The sequence below is a fragment of the Neomonachus schauinslandi genome, chromosome 14 (assembly GCF_002201575.2).
Source record: "Neomonachus schauinslandi chromosome 14, ASM220157v2, whole genome shotgun sequence".
Lineage (NCBI taxonomy): Eukaryota > Metazoa > Chordata > Mammalia > Carnivora > Phocidae > Neomonachus > Neomonachus schauinslandi.
In genome coordinates, this window is record NC_058416.1 from 22,006,763 (window position 1) to 22,031,393 (window position 24,631).

At 38.2% G+C, this 24,631-nt stretch overlaps 1 protein-coding gene across 1 annotated transcript in view; it reads right to left on the reverse strand.

Moving 5' to 3' along the window:
• DCC (DCC netrin 1 receptor) overlaps positions 1 to 23,841 on the reverse strand; it is a 773,306-nt gene extending 749,465 nt beyond the window's left edge. The window contains exons 1-2 of the mRNA XM_044921252.1: positions 23,820 to 23,841; positions 22,555 to 22,875 (exon numbers count right to left, since the gene is read on the reverse strand). Coding sequence (XP_044777187.1) covers positions 22,555 to 22,875; positions 23,820 to 23,841 — 343 coding nt within the window. The remainder of the gene's footprint in view (positions 1 to 22,554; positions 22,876 to 23,819) is intronic.
• Positions 23,842 to 24,631: the final 790 nt, after the last annotated feature.

Here is a 24,631-nt window from a genome sequence, read left to right on the forward strand (position 1 = left end):
AAGAAGAAGAAAGAAAAAAGTTAAAACTAGGCCATTGCTCAAATTGTTCCTCTTGAAATTGCCCCAAGTCTGCCAACTTTGTTACCAGTATGTCACATGGCAAGTAGACACATGAGAGGAAGTTTTTAGAAACTTTTATAAAAATTGGACATGGAAAATTTATGTCTACTGGGCCCATTTTAAAAGTTATGTTTGCATATCAAATGCCTTTATTTTTATTTATTTTATATTAATTCATTTCATTGTATTTTACCAACGTACTAGCTAATGCCTAAGAAAAAAAATTAATGATCTGCAGAGTTTGAGAAGTAGTGAAATAGCAATGAATTTAAAATTCATTAAAAAAATAATTCTATTCATGAAAAGATACTCCCCAATTCATTAAAAGACACTTTCAAACCACAGAATGCAAGAAAATGTTTTGGGTTCTTTAATTATTTGATGTGTTAAATGCATGTGTAAAACACCAAAGAAAAGGGTCCCCGGTGGCTCAGTTGATTAAGCATCTGACTCTTGATTACTGCTCAGGTCATGATCTCGGGGTCGTGGGATCAAGCCCCACATTGAGCTCCATGCTTAGCGAGGAGTCTGCTTGGGATTCTCTTCTCCCTCTACCCCTCACCCCCATAAATAAATAAATCTTAAAAAAACAAAACAAAGAAAAAGGCTTAATATTAAACGCATTAGTTGTACCCTATAGCAAACTTATAAAAACTCTCCTTGTAGCTTCTTTCATATCTCTACAGGGGTGTATTTGTTTCTTGATCTATCTAAAATTTTAGACATTATTTATTGACTTCTTAAAATGATAGCTGAGGATTTATACCACCATTCCACTTCCAGTGTATTGCTATTGAAATTACCCATATTGGTTACCATTGAAACTTACAATACAATACCCATTACTCTATTTCTTCTTTATTCAGTGATATTTCCTGACTTCATAGTTTGTAACAAGAGAATATTACTGTCTCTATCCATTGGTTTTTGTTTGCTTATTTTTTAAATCACTCTTCCTTTTTGTCATCTACTGTGTGCCAGATACTTTTTTACCCTTTCAGGATAGATTTGATAATGTCTTGTTCATTGATTCAAAAAGGTCAAAATTAATAAATGCTGTTTACATTTTCAAAATTATGTAAATATTGCTTCCTGATGGGCCAAGTAGTACACAATAATGACTTTTTTTGCTCTTATTTTTAATTTTTCTAGGCATTTATATTTCTTCTTTAAAAAAAAAGAAAAAAAATAATTGCATTAATAATATCATTTTCTTCAAACATTCCATCAAACCTGCCAAATCCCTTCTGATGCAGTCTGGCTTGGTTGCTGTCTTGGTCAACTGCTCTTCTAGGGTGTTCCTTCATTGTTTTCTCTTACTTTGCATCCACTGCTAGTTGTAGTGGGTTTAATTTTACCCACTACCCTCCCAACAAAAAAGATATGTCTATGTCCTAATCCCTAAAACCTTCTTTAAAAAAAGGGGGCATTGGGGGGTGGGGGAGCGTGTCTTTATAGATGTAATTAAGAATCTTGAGATGAGAAGATCATCCTTGGATTATCCATGTGGGTCCTAATTCCAATTATAGCTGTCCTTATAAAAGAGAAGTAGAGAGGGTTTGGAGACAGATGGACAAAGAAGACCCCTAAGAAAGGAGGAGGAAATGCTATTGTGGATTTGAAGTGGATTGATAACAGTCACAGGCCAAGCCACGCCTGGAGCCAACATAAGCAGGAAGAAGCAAACAACAGATTCTCCCTAGAGCCTCCAGAGGGAAGACAGCCCTGCTGACACCTCGACTTCAAACTTCTGGTCTCCATCATCTAAGTGAATGAGCATGTGTTGACATAAGCCACCCAGTTTATGGTACTTTGTTACAGCAGCTTCGGGAAACACACTAGTCAGGGCCAGGGCTGATGAGATTGGTGAGGCAGATGCCTTACATGCAAACTTTAATGGGGCACCAAAAACCTCAATTTGAAGATAAAATGATGTTTTAAATGCAATTTTTAAATTAAATGAATGCAGAAAACCCATGGTGGAAAAAACCACCAATATTTTAAAAACAGGAGAATCCGAGCCTAAACGTGTAGGACACATTTTGGGACTCACCTTGGTCCAGCCCAGCTGCTGGTCAACTACTCTCTAGTTCTTGGCTCCCTTGGTTACAACAAGTAACTTCCTCGGAAAAGTACGAGATATGTAATTTCTAAGCCCTTGGGTATCTAACAATGACTTTATCTTCTTTTTTTAAGATTTCATTTATTTATTTGTCAGAGAGAGAGAGAGAGCACACAAGCAGGGGCAGTGGCAGGCCGAGGGAGAAGCAGGCTCCCCGCTGAGCAGGGAACCAGATGCAGGACTCCATCCCAGGACCCTGGGATCATGACCTGAGCCGAAGGCAGACGCTTAACTGACTTAGCCACCCAGGCATCCCAAACAATGACTTAATTTTATCCTTACATCTGATCAACAGTCTGGATGTTTAAGGATTCCTAGATTGGGGGAAAAAAAATTTCCAAAGTAAATAAGAAGCTTTGCTTTTGTATCTTTTTGCATCCAGTTTGCTGAGTCAGGTGGTAACTTGTTTGGGAAACTTATCTATCCCTCCACTTTCTCAAATTGTGTAATAGGTTCAGTGTAAGCCTTTTTCTTTCATCTAACTCAACACTTGACAGGACTTCTTAATTAGAAGACATATCAGGGAAACTATTTTATATATTTTTAAATGTGTTCCCCTTCCGTTTTATCTTTTCTTTCTTCTGGTATTCCTATTAGGCAGATAGTAGAAATCTTGACCCCATCCTCTTGTCTTTGCTTCCTTCCAACTTTCTTTTTAAGAGAACAAGTCTTAAAGGTTCCTTCTCTTCCATCTTCCAAACCTTCAATTTTTTAAAATTTCTGTTTATATGTAAATTTTAAGAGATTGTTTTTTCTTCTCCAATTGTTTCTTTTTTGGAGTTACTATTACTGGTTTATGAATACATTGTTTTCTTAAGTTTCTCTAAGATTATTCATTAGTAGTTATTTAAAAACTCTGTTTCCCTGCATTATCTGGAAATTACTTAATTTTTCTGATTTTTAAAGTTTGTCATTGCCTTCCTTTATCGTGTTGCAAGAATTCTTAAAATGGTTGGTGACCCTTTGCTGTGAATTTATATTTAAGTGTGAACCAACAGAAATATTTACCTGGGTCTCCGCAGGTTGGAGAGACTGTCAGAGTCAAATTCTTTGCTGTGTGAGTGACCGGGGAGCTCCCTATTGTGCCAGGAACCTCTCTATGCCAAAAGGCAGAGTTCTTTGCTATTCTAGATCTCCCTACACAGTCCACTCATATTTTCAGAGAAGACCCTTCCTGTTTGACTTATGAAGTAGTGACTATTTGTTAGGTATTCTGCACAAATGGGTAGGGCAGAAGACAGCTGTAGAGACAATCAATTGGATATTTTGTTAATATCCCCTCCCCATCTCCCTTTTTTTCCCCTCCTTCCTACCTCCGGGTTCTCCTTGGTAATCAAGCTTCTGTCAGGCCGTCCAACACCATCCTTGGCTGTGATCCACCCAGGGCGCTCTAGACCAGTGGTTATAAACTGATTGCGCAACAGAATCACCTGGAGGGCTTGTTAAAATACAGATCCCTAGGCAACACCAGAGAGCCTCAATCAATGGGTCTGGGATAGGGCCCATTAATATTTGCATTTCGAACCAGCTCCCAGGTGATGATCACACAGCTGATCAGGGACCACTCTGTGAACCACTGCTCACAGCTAACCTAACTTGCCTGAATATCACAAACATCGGGGCTTTCTTTCCAGAACTGTTCTCTGGTCCCACATCACTTTGACAATTTCAAATTGGTACGCTTATCTGCCCCCGCTCCTCCGGAGATGATCATCAAGGAAATTTGGTTGGCTGCAGCTTCTTCAGGCTTGCTTCATTTCTCCCCTCCTGCATCTGACTTTTGTTGTCTACAGATTGTTGCAATCTGTTGTGGACATATGCCCCACATTTTTTTATTTATTATTTTGGGGTTGTACCTTCCAATTCTTACAAACTTTTTCTATCAGTGCCTCAAGTGTTTTTGGGAAGAAATAAAGTTTAGTTGGTAAATAAGTCATCTTCAAATGGAACTCAGTTAAATATATAAAATATAAAGATGACCCCTTCCCTTTGGCTACCAACTTAACTGGCACTCGGACCACAAAATTGATATGAAGTATTCATCAGGTAAGAGGAAATATTTTCAATATTAGGCACTGAAAGGCCAAAATCCTAGTTTCAGATGTCTAACTGAAAGCTTAAGCTTTAATACAAAAGGTATTAAGTTTCTGGGATCTAGTATGTATGTATGTATGTATGTATGTATGTATTTATTTATTATTTATGGGATCTGGTAATTTAAACCCTAACTCTCGCATTGAAATTATTTCCCTTTGTAAAGTTCTTTCCAGTTGCTGCCATTCTTCCCAGCAGCTCCCAGAGGAAGTGGTAGGGATGCTACCCCCATTAAAAGTACGAAAGGTTTGAAGTACCATGACATGATATCCATGGCCACACAGTCAATCCACCTTCGAGGAATTGTGCCCAAAGCACTCTGAAAACCAGGCAGTGGACCAATTCACAAAATTCATTTTCTTGGCAATGAAAATATTTGCATACACTTGGATATGTATTAAAGCAGGAAATCTCTGGGAGAAGCAAGACAGATAGATGTGTACTGTATTATAATGACTTTGCCTTTAGAAGCAAGAAATTAGAGATATAATGCTGACTCATTCCTTGGGGAGTTTCTGCTTTGGCTAAGTCTTTATCATGAAGAACAAACAACCCCCAAAATAAAATAAAATAAAATAAATAAAATAAAATAAAATCACTGTGATGGATCAGAAGCTGTACTGAACTGAAACCTCCTTGAAGGGAGGGGATTATCTAAACTGAGCTCTTTTATCTTTTCAAATAGAGAATACAGTCAGCTATGTTACTGACCCTAGAGACCTGTTTCTACATTTTGCATGATAGCTTCTTAATAGGCCCTCCCACAGTAGTTTCTCTGATGAAGTATCTTAGACAGTAACTATCAGCCAAAGGGAAGGGAATGAAAGCAGAATAAATTTTCAACTCTAAACTTATTAAACCTCTAGCACAAATCATCACATCACTTCTGCCAACCATGACAATCCACAGACATGCATTTAATCAGGGTCTCTCTCAAAAATAAATTGCTGGTGCCCCACAATACACACAAACCTCTTGCTATTATTCTCCTGATATTCATGGTTTACTGACTGTTTTTAATCATGGTACAATAGGATATTCTTGAAAGAATAACTATTAACATGAAGTTCCTTAACCAAGAAGTGTTCAGCATGAATTGATAAAATTACAATCTATTTAAGTATTTGCCATTACAATACCATTTAATAAAGGGGATATGGTAATTAATAACTTCCAATAATCCAAAAAGATTCAACTATAATAAGTAAAAAGAAGACACCACAGAATAAATAACTACATTATAAAATAAAAGAGTGGGGTATCACAGAGCAAGGTATGGTGCTTTATTCATAAACTTGAAAAAATATACATGTTATATTCGGGATATATAAGAATCATCTGGAAAGCTAATAAAGAAAATAGCTTCACTGAAGAAGGACAAGGCCTGGACCTGGTATTTTTACCAAGTTCCTTAAAAAGCACTGCACTTAGGAGTTAAGTAAAATATGGGAGAGGTAAGGAAAGAGGAGAGAGAGAGAGAGAGATCAACATTACAGAAGGCTTTTGATATTAAAGAAATTCCTATCTCCCATTTTAAATAGATAAAATACCAAGAGAAAACTTCTTAGACAGCTCTCTGAAACAATGTCTCCATCTCCATCCCAATATTCATGAGAATACAATGCTCCAAAATATCTTTGGGTTCTGAATACTGGCTCGCTAGTGTGTCTATGTAGAGGAAGTTTCCAGCCTCTCTGTCCACACCTGGAGTACAGGGTAAAAAAGAGAGACTATACCCAACATCTGAAAGAAGCCTAGTGGCTACTGAAGGGAGAACATGCTAGAGAAATCAGCAATACCAGCTAACAAGGGGCTTGGGCATATTGCTTTTTAATTTGAATAAATAAGTTTCAAAATTGAACAGAACTGAAAAATAAGTATCATTTTATCCATTTAGTTTAAATATTGAATTCATTTTTTTACGCACAATAATTTTTCTTTACTGGAAAAAAATATATATATGTATATGGTCTCCATCTCATGCCTGCTTCCAGGTTTGTGTATGAGGCCTATTGTTCATGCTGACATTGGGCCACCCAGGGCTCAGCTCTTCCCAGACAACACTGAATAAAAGGCCCACTGAGGGTTGGGGCACCTGGGTGGCTCATTCAGTTAGGTCAAAATCTTGATTTCAGCTCAGGTCATGATCTCAGGGTCCTGAGATTGAGCCCTGTGTAGGGTTCCACGCTCAGCATGGAGTCTGAATGAGATTCTCTCTCTCCTTCTCCCTCTGCCCCTCCCCTCCACTTGCACGCACACATGCACGCACGCTCTCTCTCTCTCTAAAATAAATATATAAAATCTCTTTTTTTTTTTAAAGGCCTACTGAGGCTTGAAACGGGGAAACATTTCTGAAAGGGAAAGCAGTTATTACTTAAGAACAGAAAAGATGAAAGCCCCAGTTTCCCTCTGTGAAGGCTGGATGGGAGGGGGGGCCAAGAACACTCACTGTCCTGCCCACCTTGGCATGTCAGGGACCATCTAAAGGAACCAAATGATCTCTGGACTATGGGGCCTTGAAGGATGTGGATGATGAACTTTGAATACTTTAATGCTCTCAGTTTATGATCATGAACAAATATCTTGACTACAATATGAAGATTTCAATCTTTTCTGAATCCAAGATCCTGTGACTCTCCAAATCCCCACTGTCTGGGTTGTTTCTATACTATAACTAAAATCTTTTGACTCATGGTTTGATTACTTGACACCCAGATAAACAGAGAAGTCCTGGGATCTAGGAATCAGGGACTTAACCATCAGCTCCCCTGCCCTGTAATTCCCACACCTCAGTGATGTTTGGTTACTGCCCACAGCCCTGGATGGACACTAAGACACTGTAATGTTGTGCCCACTGTGACTACATCAGGGAAGATGACAGACATGGTTTCCCCTGCATTCAGGAAGCTTCCATTTTAGTGGGGTAGGCAGGTGCTAAAAAAATAATAATAAAATTATAACCAGCAATCCTTATGAAGGACATTTGATGCATGGTGCTCTGATAGCAATTAGCAGTGAGCCCTAGAGAAAACAATGGATATTCCAGAAAAAGTGACATCAAAACATAACTCTGGGGTGCCTGAGTGGCTCAGTTGGTTAAACGTCTGCCTTTGGCTCAGGTCATGATCCCAGGGTCCTGGGGATTGAGTCCGAATTGGGCTCCCTGTTCAGCAGGGAGTCTGCATCTCCCTCTCCCACTGTCCCTCCCCCCCTGCTCATTCTCTCTCTCTCTTTCTTTCTCTCTCTTTAATAAATAAGAAAATTCTTAAAACACACACACACACACACAGAACTCTGTAGAATGAATAGGAATGGGCTTAACCAAGAGGAACTGAAAAAAGGATCTCCAGGAAATGACTCCATATTCCAAGTCTCAGTGTGGGAGGAAACAGCTTACTCAAGGAACGGAAAAAGATTATAATGACTAGAGCATGGCATAGAAACTAGTGGATGAAGTTGGCTGTGGAGGAAGGAGAGAAAAGTGGAAGGAAAGGATGGAAGGAGGAAGCCAGATCATGCAGGACTTTTAGGTCATTACAGTTTAGATTTGATCCTAGAAACACAGGAAATGATTGAACAACTTCACATATTTTCAAAAGATAATTTTATCCTCTGTATATAAAATAGACTGTCATCTAATTAACAGACAATTGTAGGAGAAGCAGTTGACGGATGATGGTGGCTTCTGTTTAAGTTAGAGCCAGTAGACATAGAAATAAACACAACAAGAAATAAACAGTTATAGAGAGACAATCTTTGGCAAAGTAGCAAAGGCAAAATTATGGAGAAAGGATAGAAATGATGCTAGAACAACTGGACAGCTACATAAAAAATAAGGAATCTAGACACACCTTACACCCTTTATAAAAAGTTACTCAGAATAGATCATATATCTGAATGTCAAACAAAAAATTATAAAACTCCTAAAGGATAACATAGGAGAATACATAAATGAGCTTGGATATAGTGGTGACTTTTTAGAGATGACGCCAGAAGTATGATCCATGAAAAAAAAAAAAAGATAAACTGGATGTCATTAAAATTAAAAACTTCTGCTCTGTGAAAGCCACCATCAAGAGAATGTGAAGACAGAATACAGACTGAGAGAAAATGTTTGCAGGAGACATAGCGGATAAAGCACTGTCATCTCAAATATGAAAGAACTCTTAAACTCAACAATATGAAAATGAACAGCTCAAAAAATGAGCAAAAGGGCTGAACAGACACTTCCCCAAAGAAGATATGCAGATGGCAAATAAGCATATGAAAAATGCCCCATGTCCTCTGTCATCGGGAAAATGCAAATTAAAACAAGATACCATTACACACCTAACAGAATGCCAAAATCCAGAACACTGAAGACACCAAATAATAGTGAGGATGTGGAGCAACAGGAACTCACAGTCACTGCTGGTGGGAATGCAAAATGGTACAGCTACTTTGGAAGACATTTTGCCAGTTCCTTATAAAACTAAACATACTTTTGTCGTACAATCTAGCAATCCCATTCCTTGGTATTTACCTAAATGAATTGAAATTCATGTCCACACAAAACCTGTGTATGAATGTTTATAGCAGCTTTATCCATATTTGCTAAAACTTAGAAGCAACCAAGATGTCCTTTGGTAGGTGAAGGGATAAATGAACCATGGTACATCCAGACAATGGAATATCATTCAGCACTAAAAAGAAAGGAGCTATTAAGCCATGAAAAGACATGGAGGAATGTTAAATGGATATTACTCAGTAAAAGAAGACAAGCCGAAAAGGCTGCATACTATATGATTCCAACCATATGACATTCTGAAAAAAGCAAAATTAAGACAGTAAAAAAAGATCAGTGGTTGCCAGTAGTTATATATTTCATTATATATTTGTCAAAACCAATAGAATACACAACACCAAGAGTGAACCCTTAAGTAAACTATGGACTTTGAGTGATATTGATATGTTCGGTGTAGTCTCATCAATTGGAATAAATGTACCACTCCAATGTGGAATGTTAGTAATGGGAGAAGTTGTGCGTGTGTGGGGAAATAGGATATATGGGAACTCTCTGTATCTTCTATTCAATTTTGCTGTGAACTTCACAGTGCTCTAAAAAAGTAAGTCTATTTAAAAGGGAAAAAAAATGTTTCTTAGAAAGACTAGACATGGAAAAAAAAAAAAAGAAAGACTAGACATGGCTCGCTATTTGATAAGAATGTTTTAAGTAGATGACAGAGAGAAAAAGTAAATTGCCCAGGTTTCTGTCTTGGACAACTCAATGGATGGGGTATCATTCACTGCAGTGGGGCTTACAGGAAGAGGGAAGAAAGAGGATAATGAGGCAAGAGAAATGGAAAAGGAAATCAGATTCCTGGTTTAAACTACTTTGAGTCCTTTAGTCCTTGCCCCCCCCCCACTCTTTTTTTTTTTTAATTTGGAGTCTAGCCTGCATCTCCTAACACATTTCATTGGAAAATGTCAGCCACTTATGGGCTAGGCGTAGCTTAATTCTGATAGAAAAGTGCAAATAAAAACAGATGTCCTTGTACACATTAAGAAAAAGCATGATGGCTTAGAGCAAAGAATGTGATTTTGAGGTCTAAAAGACCTGGGTTTCAAACTTGCTTTGCATGTTCCTTAGCTGTGGGGTGAATTATTTAAACTGTCCCTCAGTCTCCTCCTAAGGGATATGGCATGCAGGGTGGTTGGGAGGGACATAAATTATGTTGTTGTTTTTTAGGTAAGTGTCACAAAGTTGGTCCTTACACCATAAAAGTAAGTGTTGGGATTATACACTGGGTGCTTCTCACATTTTAACATGAATTTGGCAGCTGTATAAAAATACAATACAATTAGGTGGGAGTGAAATCATGTTGAATACATACCCAAAAGTGGTGATTTCCGGAATTCTCCTGAAATTCAATCTGTGAGTGGAGACTTGATACCGTACCTTGTATTTATTTTTTTGTTGTTGTTAAGATTTTTTTTTTTTTTTTTTGACAGAGACAGAGAGAGCACAAGCAGGGGGAGGGGCACAGGGAGAGGGAGAAGCAGGCTCCCCGCTGAGCAGGGAGCCCGATGCGGGGCTCAATCCCAGGACCCTGAGATCATGACTTGAGCTGAAGGCAGATGCTTAACCCGCTGAGCCACCCAGGCGCCCCTATACCACACCTTTTATTGAAGATACTCTACCCTCTTCTAGAAGGGAGTTTATGGTTTGTTCTTTTATGTAAGCCATACCAGTAGTAAGTCCTCACGACATTTCAAAGCTCCATTCCAAATGGTAACATGCAGATTTCTCTTCTGTTGCCTCCTTGGTCTTTCCTTCCCCAAAAGTAGTTCTTTCAAAGGTTTAACTGTAGACATTCTGAGTATACAAAGGGTGCCTATATTATTAAAGAATTAAATAATATAGACTAAGTACCTACTGAGTGCTAAATATGACAGAGGGGGAATCAATCAAACAAAAAAACACAACCGCCAAGAAGATTTAACAACAAACCACACCGAAATTCAAAAAAATAAAGTAAAGCTTTAGGGAAAAGGTCTTATGCCATCCACGAAATAATACGAATGTGGAAATAAACAGACCAGGGACTAAGGATTCTCCAATCAGTTGGGGTTTCCCCTGCAGAGAGGTGGCATAGCAGACCTCCTGGGTAGCACTTTAGTCTAAACTGTTGAGGGCAGTGGAGTGGAGCTCTCTCTGCTTTCTGTAGGACAGGCAGAGTGGCCAGTATGACTGGGAGTCTTCGTGATGAAAACTGGCAGCCTTGACCTGTGCTGACCACATTTGTAGTTTTTTCCCCCCATTGGTGACCTACCACATGTAAGCCTTCTTTCTGCTTCTAATTTCTGAGGCACAGTAGCCGAGCAAAAAAATATGAAAAGGTTACTCATTATAAACTGAAAAATGGATAAACTCATAATTCCTCAAACATGTGAAACACATGTCCCCCAGGTAAGACCTTGCACTCCAAATGTCAGGCCAGAGTGAATTCTTAAAGCCGAGTTACACAAAGCTCCGAAAATGGAGTTTATAATGAAAACGTTGACAGGCTCTTGTAGCCACTGTAGTATAGAAAATTTAATATGTCACCTTGTTTTACAAGATTTTACTGGCATAGAAGAAAATTAAAACATTTAACATCTTTCACTTCACCAAATTGCTTCCCTCCTCTAAAGTGTGGTGCCATTTGTAATGTTATTTCATTTATAAACATCCCTTTTATTGTCACTGGCCCGGCTCAGCTTTACACCCCACGTTTCCTTTCCAAAGCACTGACACGCTTATTGGGGCAACATTGCCTGATAATTGCATTCACATTTTCTGAAGGTATGTTAAGTTGTAAGAGTGCTGGTGGAGAAAGGGATGGAATTATTTACATAGCTTCACAGGCAACATAAATAATGCTGATCATTAAAATACCTTCTAAGAGCCTTTCAAAAGCCCTTTAAAAAAAAAGAAAGAAAGAAAAGAAACATTTGTACTGCAGATATTTACACAAATCCAGGGGGAAAAAGGAAAGGATAGCCTAGCGTTGGAGAAAACATATTTAAATCCTCTGGCAAAATAGGATGACTGCCTGCATTTTCGAACACAAGCAGACAACAAGCATCATAATGAGTGATGGGAGCACCTGGCTGGCTCAGTCCGGAGAGCATGTGGCTCTTGATCTTGGGGTTCTGAGTTCGAGCCCCACACTGAGTGTAGGGATTACTTAAATAAATGAATAAACTTCAAAAAAAAAATGAGGGGGGGGCGCCTGGGTGGCTCAGTTGGTTGAGCGACTGCCTTCGGCTCAGGTCATGATCCTGGAGTCCCGGGATCGAGTCCCGCATCGGGCTCCCTGCTCAGCGGGGAGTCTGCTTCTCCCTCTGGCCCTCCTCCCTCTCATGTTCTCTGTCTCTCATTCTCTCTCTCTCAAATTAAAAAAAAAAAAAATGAGGGATAATTTTCTAAGTCAGTTATAAATAATCAAGACTCGTATAAAAACGTAGCTATTAATCCAAGTCAGATTACCAACATGAATCTCTTAACTCTAGCAATATTTTGATATCTGTCATGACCATTTACTTTCATGATGTGTTAAACACCAACTGGGGTAACCTGCCAATTGGCAGTTCACATGCGTTCTCAGAGGGAGGAGGAAGAGTCCCAACATTTGTTAGTCCACAGAAAGCTCTACAAAGCTATGGCAGACTTTACTGCAGACTTTGGATAAGTGAGAATTAAGAGGTGTTATGTTTCGGGCGCCTGGGTGGCTCAGTCGTTGGGCATCTGCCTTCGGCTCAGGTCATGATCCCAGGGTCCTGGGATCGAGCCCCGCATCGGGCTCCCTGCTCAGCGGGAAGCCTGCTTCTCCCTCTCCCCCTGCTTGTGTTCCTGCTCTCGCTGTCTCTCTCTCTGTCAAATAAATAAATAAAATCTTAAAAAAAAAAAAGAGGTGTTATGTTTCAATATCATGAAAGAATAAAGTCAAAACCTTGAATATTACCTATGTACTTTGTAGAGCAGTCATTATTTCATTAACTCTGATTACTCAGGAAGATGTGCTGATCCCACAGCATTGGTGCTAAGAGTTTTAAAGAGGCATATATATATATATTTTATATATATATATATATATATATATATATATATATATATATATATAAACCTCCAGGGCTGAGACTCAACTGAAAAAACCTTAGAGAAAAAGCTGCGATGCTTGCTCATGAAGTACCCAATGCCCTATGGGACCCCAAGGATGCCCCTGGAAGCAATGCTTGCATCAAAGGAATACTACTTTTTTATGCCATGTTCCAGCCTTTGGAGATGAATTCTCCTTGCAACAGGGGCCACAAAAATCCAATTCAATAAAATCAGCCAGCATTGAAACATAGTGTTGAAATTATATAGAGGCTTTATTAATCTTTAACACACGTTCTTAAATAGACTCCTAGTTGGTGAAATGCTCCAAGTGAAATTTCAGCAAATGAAGTCTCATGAGCAGCCCTTTTAAGGGTGGTAGAGCTTTAGGGTTACAATGAAAATGATTTTTTGGGGGGTAAAATACAATTTTTAACAATGTGCATAATAGAACAACAAAAGTAGAGGGGCTATAAATCAAACAGTAGGTTTTATGACTATGGTGTTCATCAATGGATTTAAGACATAGAGGGTAGATAGGAAGAGCCATCTAAATGGAAAGGTGTGTGAGTGTATGCATATTGTCTCTAGGGTGTGTATTTATGTCTAAATATCTCTGGACAACCTAGGTTGGAATATAGACAATATAAACCTACTTGTTGAAAGATCATAATGGAAAACATGCAGACAATACAATACAGATTCTCTCTCTCTCACATATATATCCCCCCCCCCAGCACCGATATTTATGGAATGACTTACATGCAATTACTCTGACCCCTGCTTACTAGATTCTCAATTAGTCATACTACCCCCAGGCTTCACTGCCTTAAGGAAATTAAAGTCCTTACTTTGGGTTCCTGAACCCAATTCCAGTGCATAGAGGTTTTTCTGCAGCACCAACAACTCTCTGGACATCAACTGGGTGTTCTTACAATTCAACTCAATTCTGACATCTATCTGCCTGGGGACAGATCAGATTCCACAGGCTAGGGGTTCAGGCCTACTGCCCCCCCCACTCCCCACTTCAGAGGCTAGTTAGTCATAAACCCAGGTTTTCATCTGTGCTTCTTTTTTTTTTTTTTTAAAGATTTTATTTATTTATTTGAGAGAGAGAATGAGATAGAGCATGAGAGGGGGGAGGGTCAGAGGGAGAAGCAGACTCCCTGCCGAGCAGGGAGCCCGATGCGGGACTCGATCCCGGGACTCCAGGATCACGACCTGAGCCAAAGGCAGTCGCTTAACCAACTGAGCCACCGAGGCGCCCCTCATCTGTGCTTCTGACCCACTGGCTACAGCTTGGAGGTTCCAACCACCTCCTCCTCCGGTTAGATTAATTCATTGGAGCAGCTCACAGAACTCAGAGAAATATTTTACTTACTACATCACTGGCTTATCATCAAAGGGTATAACTCAGGGACAACCAGAAGGAGGAGATACAGGACCAAGTGTGGGGCAAGGGGGCAGAGCCTCCATGCCCATCCCAGGCGCCATTCTCTCAGCACCTCTACATGTTTACCAACTGGGAAACTCTTGGAACCTTCTTTGGATTTTTATGGAGGCTTCAATATATAGGCATGACTGACTAAGTCACTGACCATTAGCTATTGACTGAACCTCCAGCCCCTCTCCCCTCCTAGGAGATCAAGGGGGTGGGATTGAAAGTTCCAACCCTCTAATCACTTGGTTGTTTCTCCCACTAACCAGGTCCTATCCTTGAGTGGGATCCCAAAGTCAACCTCATTAACATATAAAAAGACCTTAATAGTTCTCAGGACTAAGGAAGTACCCAGGGTTTTAGGAGCTCAGTGTCAGAAACAGGATGAAGGCCATATATATATTTCTTATTACCAATTACAGTATTACAGCCCCAGAGCTCTATATGGTCCAGTGAAAGCAGTTATATCCATACCTAAGAGGCATTTAGAGACAAGCCCCAGTTAAGAACCTGAAATGAATTGTGTGAACAAAAGCAGCTTCTCAGATGCTTTGAGAGGGTTTCCAACCTGCCTTTCAGTGGAAAACACTAAGCTCTGGGGTTAAGGCAATAGCTTTTGTCTTTTAATAGAAAGCCTCAAAAAAAAAAAAAAAAAGCCTCTAAAGAATTTTCAACTATAGCAGTGGGAGGAGCAGTTTTAAATATATTAATACTATATTACATTATTTATTATGTAAGTGTGTGTGTGTGTGTGTGTGTGTGTTTATTCCCAGCGTTTATTCTACTGTGTAGATTTGGGACCTACCCTGCTTATTTATTTGCTATCAAAAATATCCATCATTGTTGTTTTGTTGTTGTTTTATGCTAAACTCAGGATTCAAGGTCCAAAACAAGTTATTTGCTGCATCAAGAATACAAGGCTCCTTCATGTATCCCAATGGCTCCCTATTCGCTAGAAATCAACTTTTCTGATTTATTCTAATTCTCACAGCTACTGAATAATGGGCTTTTTAACAATTATGGGAGTAATGGCCAATGGGTTAGACTGCTTATTACAGAATATGTATAGATTCTAAGTATAAGATTAGACTATTAAAAAAACAATAATTTCCTAAAGGGAGATGAGTAAGGGCTTTCACTAACAGTACTTTCATCTACATTCTAACAGGAAAAGTTTAAAATGATTTAGGGACTACATACACTAAGATTTTCTATGATTTCTTTTAACTAACATAGTTCTAGAATATCCCCTAAGTTTAAAGTTTTCCTTACTTTGTAGAAAAACTTTGTATCTAATATAAATATCTCAATTCAAAGGTCTTTATGTAACATTCCATTTAAATAATACATTTTACCATGGACATAAAAATATAATAGGAAAAAAACCAGAACCAGTGATAGGTTCATAAAAGTAAAAATGCTTTATTAAATTTATTATCAGTCATAATTTCATCAGAGATTTATTATGATGCCACCTGAGCTATCTACTTACTCTGATTTAAGTCTTTGTTAGGCCTGACATTTATCAAAAAAAAAAAAAATCAAGCTTTTGTATTTCAAAGGGGTCTTCTAGAATGCAAAAGAGTTTTCTGTTACTATCACTGAGTTATTTTAAATATTACTCCTTCATTTTTATTATAGAACCAGCAAGAATCACACTGTAGCTAGCTTAAGGTTTGAATTAAAAAACAAAATAAAACAGTGCTCTTAAGATAATGATTTTTAGAATGAATAATTAGCTATTTCCATTGTCACATGAATTAGAATTCATAACAAAGAAAAGGAAATGAAAGGAAGATTTTAAAAATTTATTTTGTTGATGTTTCTACTATAAAAAGCCCTGTCAAGTTCTCTTTTGTAATTTTTATAATGTAGAAGATGTCTTTCTACTGTGCATATTTTTCAGGAATATATTTCTATTTTAATTTTATTGCAGAGTTAACTGACTTAGGAAGGAGGCAACTAAAAACCTATTCTTTAAAATGCAATTATTTAAGCAGAGGGTGTGGGAGGATGCGGGTAAGGAGGCATTGGGGCAATGCTGGTGATTATCCCAGTTTTATTTAGCAATAAAATTAAAAGAAAATTGTAAGATTAGCATGCATACAACAATTACTTATAACACCACATTTCCTTCATATATATATATATTTTTTCTCTCTCTCATGTTTTAACCACAAAACAATAGGAACATTTAGCTAACTGGAGATAATTAAGACCATTAAAAATTATGGAATCTGAACAATTTATTTTACTACTTATTGTTTGAAAATAAATACTATCCCTATTGGTTTAAAATAAAAAAGCTTTGCTCTGTAACTGCACCTTCCCAAAATAGAATTTTGAGAGTATTCAAAGGCCTTGGGATATATTTTCCAAACTGCTTGACCAGATGAACTTGACCTTCTAGGCAAGATTCTTATATTTGTTCCTGTAGAGAAAAGGAATATGAGCATTTTTCTTGCTGTTACCTTTATATAACATTTGAGTGACCTGAGGCAAGGTAGTTTATTCTCCCTTCTCTTAAGACAAGCTCCTTTTTCTGTTTCCTTTTAAGTAAAAACATAAAGGTCAGATTATCATTTCACAAAATGCTCCATTCAGCTGAGGTGATTCTAGCTTCTCTCACGATAATATGCTTTCACTAATTATTTCATAACTCATTTAAATGGGAGGCATTCTGGAAGGGAATTCACTGCAACAACTCCTCAAGTAACTAATTATTTTTTTTTAACACAGGGGAATTTTAATTATAATGCCTGTGTTATTTAAAAGCAGTGTGTGACAATTTGCATCTTGAAACATCTATTGTAATAGGGAAGAAAAAAAAATATGCTCCTGAATGAAATAACAATTCAAGTAAAGGCAATTTAGTTGGCCTTTTATTTCCTTGATTTTCAAGGAACAGAAAGAAAAAAAATGCAAACTGAGCCTGAATTATAAAACCACTTACAGAGATTAAAAGATAAGAAAAATCCTGGCCCTATAAAGAGTACATATAAGCTTATTTTTAAAGTTACATGTTCTCTATACTTTAGGAGAGATTTATCATGTGTCATCATTTAATGTATAGCTATGGTGGCAAAATCTCATTTTAGAAGAAAACAACCAAATCACAGTGTTTTCCCACAGGGAGTTGATATTTTCAAGGGACTAAATGGATAAATAAAACCTATTATTATTGTATTATTATTATTATTATGACAATGACTATTACTTTCCCTTAGTTTATATTTTGGAGAGTTTTATTGGTTAAAAATAAGTGACTAGGTAAGAAACTATTTACAGTGTCCTTATATATAGTCCTCAGATTGAGAAGCAAAGTGATAAGGGAATAAGTATGTGCCAGAGTTAGACAATGTAGGTTCTAGTTTCTGCCTGTAGATAGTCACTACCTTTTTTTTTTGGTTTATTCTCCATAAATTTGGGTATCTGTATCACAGAGCCTTTTCGAGCATTATGAGCTAATGCATATGAATATACTGTACAAAGAGGAAAATATTATACAAAAGTCAGCAGTTTTAATAGTCAAAATGTAAATGCTTAAAAATTAACAAAAGAAGAATCTACCTAGATGCAAATGCTCTATGATGTATCCTGCAATCAGCGTCCCTTTACCTGAGGAGGAGGAGCAGTGGATCCCACCACATCCCCAAGAGAGTAAATATAAGGAGAGGTAGCACTTAGGTTCCAACTGTGACCCACATAGTCCTGCAGGGGTAGTGGGTGGGCAAAGGAGCTGGGTGGTTGGGTGGGTGAGTTGGGTGGCGGATGGGCGGTGGTGGTGTCAGGGAAAATAAACAAGATGGTACTTTCATGATTATTCAGAGGAGCTCTGCAGTGATATGATTTTCTTCCACACTGGCATTGACTCCCTTGTCCCCCAGGGGAGAGGGAGGTATGGTAAACTCTCTGTCTAGACCAACTAACTCCAGTGAACTTAGCTTCAGTGAATCTTTTTCAGTTGGAAGGACATTAAGGAGGCTCCGTGGAGAAGATTGCCTGGCATCTTTTTTTGAAATGGTAACAGCTGTTGCATGATCTAGAACTCCTGGTCTGACCAGTACAAATTATATTGGCTTCATGGACAGAACACTAGATCAAGTTGTGAAAAATGAATCTTGTAATCAAACAGATTTTGGCACAGCTTGCCAACAAACTGCATAGATTCAACTTTTTAAAAACTCAATTCAGGCTTGCCAGTTTGTGCTTGTAGATTGCAAAAGCAGATATCTGATCCAAGATGACAATATTTATAGCTCAGGATTTGTAGCCTATATTTCTTTCTCTCCCAACCCCTCCAAAAATGTTCTATATCATCACAAGGAATATTCAAAGTTGTCATTTCCTAATAATACTAATTGTAATAACATCATAATATCCATTTTTAGGTCTATTTGTACTCTTACTGCTGCCATTGAATAAGAATCTACTCTGTACCAGGGCTTTACATGCTAAATGTTATTTAAAAGCCAGCACAGCCTTAGGAGGTAGGTTATTATGTCAATTTTACAGAAGAGAATCCAGAGGCTCAGACAGCTGGCAACATCTGGAGTAGGAAAAATGTGCTTGGCCAGATGCAAGCTCATCTTGATGTTATGGGTATCAAAAGGAATGAGGAATTGGCACATGCCTTTTTTATTTTTTTAAGTAGCATATGGATATTCCAGTCCAGTCCACCTTCTACTTCCAAAGTCCTCAGTAGTTCAGTAATTTATAGACTACTGAGATATAAATCAAATTATTCCAATAATTTATCGACTACTGAAATATAAATAAAATTATTCCAACTCTGTCCATCAAGTAGGTAAGTTTAATCTCATTGAGTACAAAAAAAAAAAAAGAAAGAGAGAGAGAGAGAAGTCGAGGAGGAGGAAAACAAAAATGACATTGACAGTGCAGAAGCCAAGGGCAAGCTGCCCCAACATGGACCACTTTGGCATGAAGATTATTCTGAGCAGAAAGGAAAAGAGACCCTATGGGCTCAAGAGAAACTTTTGCCCCTCCCTTAATTATACAGAGTAATCTCAGTTGGAGGTCTTTCCCAGAACAAGGGTTATTAGTGGAAATAAATTTTATTTGAAAATTTCTGCCACGCATATGGCAGGACAAACCTCTAATTACCAAACTTCTATTCTCCTTCTTATTGCCCTGTGAAGTGCATTCCTTTCCTCTGAAATCCCAGACCCCTACCCCTACTCCTTAGTTCAGAATGACATATATACCTCATTTTGTCTGAGTGTCTTTGGAATTCCCATGTCTGTGTGGATTCCCTGTATGCATGCTATTAAATTCTATTTTCTCCTGTTAATCTGTTTTATGTCAATTTGATTCTTAGTCCAGCTAGATGGACCCTTGAAAGGGACAGAAATTCTTACTCCCTGACAATGGAAACCACTCCATATATTGCATAAAGCTCCATGCATTCACTGGCAAAACAAATATCTAATGAATAACTACTAAACATGCCCAACACTCTGACACGTATAGAGAGGAGAAGGGAAGGAGAAGCTTTGCAGATAAAGTTTGGCTCTGCTTCTCTCTTTAAAAGTCTCAATCTAGAAGGCTAAACAGAAATATCCATGGCAGAGAAATATTGCACCATTTAGACTAGAGCTAACTGGATACAGATAAAATTCCCAAGTTTCAGCCAGTACAGGCCACGCTGCTTTCAAATGGAATAACAGCCCTTGCTGATAGAACTCACAATTACCAGGAATGCCAAGAGTCAGTAGCTTGTTACGCTGAGATTTTTTTTTTTTTTTTTTTTTTTTTAGAGAGAGGGAGAGAAGAGGGGAGGGGCAGAGGGACAGATGAAAAGAGAATCTCAAGCAGCCTCCATGTCCAGCACTGGGGGCTCCATCTCACAACCCTGAGATCATGACCTGAGCCGAAATCAAGAGTTGGAAGCTCAACCAACCGAGTCACACAGGCGCGCTATACGGAAACTTTTAATAAGATGTTGGATGGGATGGTAGCCCTTGGTTTATCTTTCCTACTCCCCCTCCTGCTTCAGCTGAGTGTGCACTTCGGTTTAAGAGTTTGAAGAGTATGTGAGAAGTTCCTAGAAAACAGGATGAATGGTGCATGGCAAGATCACGGCATGAAATGCTCTGATTGATTAAAGACAGATTCCATTTGCCACATTTCTTTTTCTCAAAAGACACTTTGAGAAAGCAAAAATGGAAGAGAGGCGTCATTATTTTAAATGGACTCTACAGGGGCGCCTGGGTGGCTCAGTCGTTAAGCGTCTGCCTTTGGGTCCTGGGATGGAGCCCCACATCGGGCTCCCTGTTCGGCGGGAAGCCTGCTTCTCCCTCTCCCACTTCCTCTGCTTGTGTTCCCTCTCTCGCTGTGTTTCTCTCTGTCAAATAAATAAATCTTTAAAAAAAAAATTAAAAAAATAAATAAAAAAATAAATGGACTCTACACCACACCTGAGGGTACAAAACAGGTTTTTTGGGGGGGGGGTTTGGTTTTGTTTTTTCACTCAAGCAAAGCTGACTGTTACCTTTTAGAGGTGACTGGTTTATTGACTGCTAATGCTTTAAAAATGAGATTAAATCAGGCCCATGGTCTTTATTACAAGGAAGATATATGCCCCTTGTGCATTCCAGTGGTTTGGCAATCTTAACCTCGACAGACATAACATTGATGTATGCTGTGTTGCCAAACAGCATGGTAAGTGTTTAAAATGCTGTGAACAGCCTTATTGCCTTGAAATGATACTATCTAATATTAGATTGTAACTCAGTGACTGAATTGGCCCACCTATCCTTCTACAGAATAGGAAAGTTGAAGCCACTTTGTTTTAATATCTCACAGGTAAGGGATCATTCTTCATTTCACCATTGAAACAGAGCACGTAAAAGTGAATCTAGATTGCAGGGAAACTGAAACCACAATGCATCCGGTCATTTTCATTAACAGCACATATTGCATCTGCCTTTTAGAATAGGGTGTCAAAACGCCAGCCTAGGTCATTCAAATTGTCAGAACTACCTTAGCACCCTTTCCACTTCCCTTGGAATATTCTGGGAAAGCAGATTTTACCTTAATCCTCCGGGCTTATTCTACTTGTTCCTTTTAATCAATCATAATTAACATAGACTTTCAGTCCTCTCTACACTTTATGCTCATCAGTCAAATTCCAGACATCCATCACTCAAAGGACCCAGGGGGCTGATAGCCTTGGTTTGCATGATCAGAATGCCACCTCACGTTTTTGCTGAGTAAAGAGGACTTTCTGCAACCATGCTTCGGCCTCTCATTGCTAAAGCAGGCAGGATACCACCAGGTGGGCTGACCAACCATTCTAGTTTTACTTGAGACTGAGGGCTTGGTTCTTAGGGCATGGTATTTTCAAATGCTAAAACCAGCTCAGTCCCGGTTCAAGCAGGATGGTTGGCCACTTATCTCTAGGTGAGGACCCGGCCCGCTAAGACATCTTTGCTCAGGCACAGTCTGGTTTGTGATACTCTTTTGTGGCACAAAACTGGATTTCTGGAGTAAGTGCATATCAATAAAATCTAATTTTTTATGCTGTCACCTGACAAGAACATCTCTTGCAGATTTTAACTTCCTCACACCCTGGTAGAAGAATGTGTGCTGGAGTGGTGGTCCTGTCCAATTGTCCTAGCACATGTTATTGCTGAAAATGAGTCTTAATTCTTATCAGTATTCTAGATTTTAGATGAAACAGGACCTGGGAAAAGAAACCCATATCAAATGGCTGCCCTCTTGGTTTAATAGCAAATTGTTATTTCTCATTTGGAAATCTATATATTGCAGTTCAAGCCATTATAATTAAAATTCACTGCTCTGAAGGCACAAAAAAAAGAAAGAAAGAAAAAAAAAAGCTCTGCAAAATTTCAGCATTAGTGATTCTGTAAAATGGAATTAATTAGGAAATAATTTTTTTCTAATATTTTTCAATAATGAAAAGTCCTCCCCCCAGACACCGGTAGTATAACAATTTGGCATAGTCTTTGTTTCTAAAAATCTCATAATGCTATGTTAGTTGTTGAGATCCTTCTACTGTTTTCCAAGCAATTAAAGAGAAAGCAAGTCAAAACCATGAGGGAATACGCATATATCTTTTTTACATTGTTCCTTATCTTAAAAATGTATACTGTTTCTGCAAAGATGATTTTCTTATCCCCAAAAAAGGAATAAGAAGAGATGAAGAAGGAGGAGGAGAAAAAGGAAGAATCCACTTACCTGCTACTGCAACTTTTGCTGTCCGACTAATAATTGACCCAGAATCTCCTAAAGATGCCTCACATTGGTAAAGTCCCTCATCTGGCTTATGGTGCCTGGAGTGAAATATATTTTGTATCAACAGAGAGCCATTTGGAAGTTGCTGCTTCCTTTCATCCATTCCCAAGGCCAGGTGGACACCATCTTTCTTCCACTTGATAACCGGGACTCCTCGGTCAGACTCAGCAGAGCAGTTTAGAAGGACATTTCCTCCCCGCATGGTGACGGCATCGGAAGGCTCTGACAGGAAGCGCAGTGATGTGAAAGGCTTAATCTGGAAACCTGGAACAAGAAAGAATGAGGGAAATAAGTATGTTCACTTATTCAAAGAGATCACCGGCTTTTATACCCTGCCTCTTCTTTACAAAACTTTTTCAAAACAGCAGCGGTCTTTGAAAAATATCAGAGAATAAATGATATTCTGTTAAAGGAACAAAAACAAAACAAACAAACAAAAAACCGTGCCCAATTGAGCTAACCAAATTAATGAAACAATTGACCCAAAAAGTAATAATGTGAGAAATTAAAAATTCATACAAACCTAGGCATGACCATCATCACTTATAAGTCAACGCTTAAAAATATAGACAGAAAAAAAGCTAATATTTTCCAAATAAAACTAGATATTTTAAGGTAACAATGCTTAGTAGGGGAGCAGTGGTAGTAGTACCCCTAGGATTTGGGGGACCTTTTCTATCTCTGCATTTTGATTATAGCACCCATTAATTTTCTGAAAAAAATCTACTCAGATATGTTGTTTCATTACCAACAACAACAAAAATCAACTCTGAACACTGTAGGGAAAGTTATTTAGAACAAAGATCTGGTGAATTTTAAAATAGGTAAGAAATCCCCGCTTGCAGAAGCAAGTCAATAATGCTACTACCTAAAATCACAAATCCCTGAAGTGTCTTAATTTCCATCTGAATGTTGCTCATGAGCCAGGAAATCTAAGTGAATATTATATTACATTCGGTCTCTTTTTTTTTTTTCTATAAACATAAATGAACATGAGAAATCAACAGGAGGAAGAGAAAGTCATTTAAGAATCCTGAGGGGAGGAAACAAGTATAATTAGTTAAAGTATATTATATTCAGGGCTCACAAAATAGCCTTTAGTAGAACGCTTGGTTATTGAATCATAGGCTTTAGCAAGGTTTTTGGAGGTCACTGGACTCACCCTTTGCTCAAACAGGCGTATGCCTAAATCATTCGAATAAAATTACTTTTAATTTCCTTTTTAACCATCTCTGGGGCTAGGGATTCTACAATGGCTCTTGGTGTCTTGTTTTTAATATTTAATTGTTATTAGAGTATAACTGAATTTTCTTCCTTCTATTTAATCTCATATTTTTTTCCTGAATTGCTTTGTGTGAAAATATAGAGGAGATGGACATTTCTTTTTAAGAGCCCTTTATTCTTCTGAAGAATTTAATTTCTTTAAAAATACCACCTAAATTGTTTTAGCCTTCATGTGTTTCAGGATAACAACCTCAATTTCATTAGCTTCCTTAATTTTTCTGTAATGGAAACAATTTTGCGTGTGTGTGTGTACTTTGTGTAAACTTTCTAGTTTTCTATCATTTAAAAGGCAGGCATCTAAATTGCCTATCATCAATATTCTCATAAAGGATTGATCCATACTAGCTCCAATGGACGGATTCTTTCTTAACTTTCCACTTTCCAGTGAAGATAAAAGCTGGACAGTTTCTCACTGTTCCTCTGTATTGTTACCTGTCATACCCAATTTTTCTAAGCCTTCTATTTGAAGTCTGTTACTTTTGCTTCTCTGTTGAAGTGCACCCAGAGAACTGCATCATTTATCATCATACACTCATTTTATCCAATGAGAATATTCACCCAAAGAAAGCAGCCAAAACTTTGCTCAAATTAATATAAATTATAAAATAGCAGCGAGCACTTAAGTCTACCATAAGCGATATCGGTAAAATTCTCAAAAGATACAGCCTAGCCCCCTCACTGCCTAATAAGCTCCTCCTCCCCCCCAAAACCATTTTAGTGTAGTCAACTTACTTTT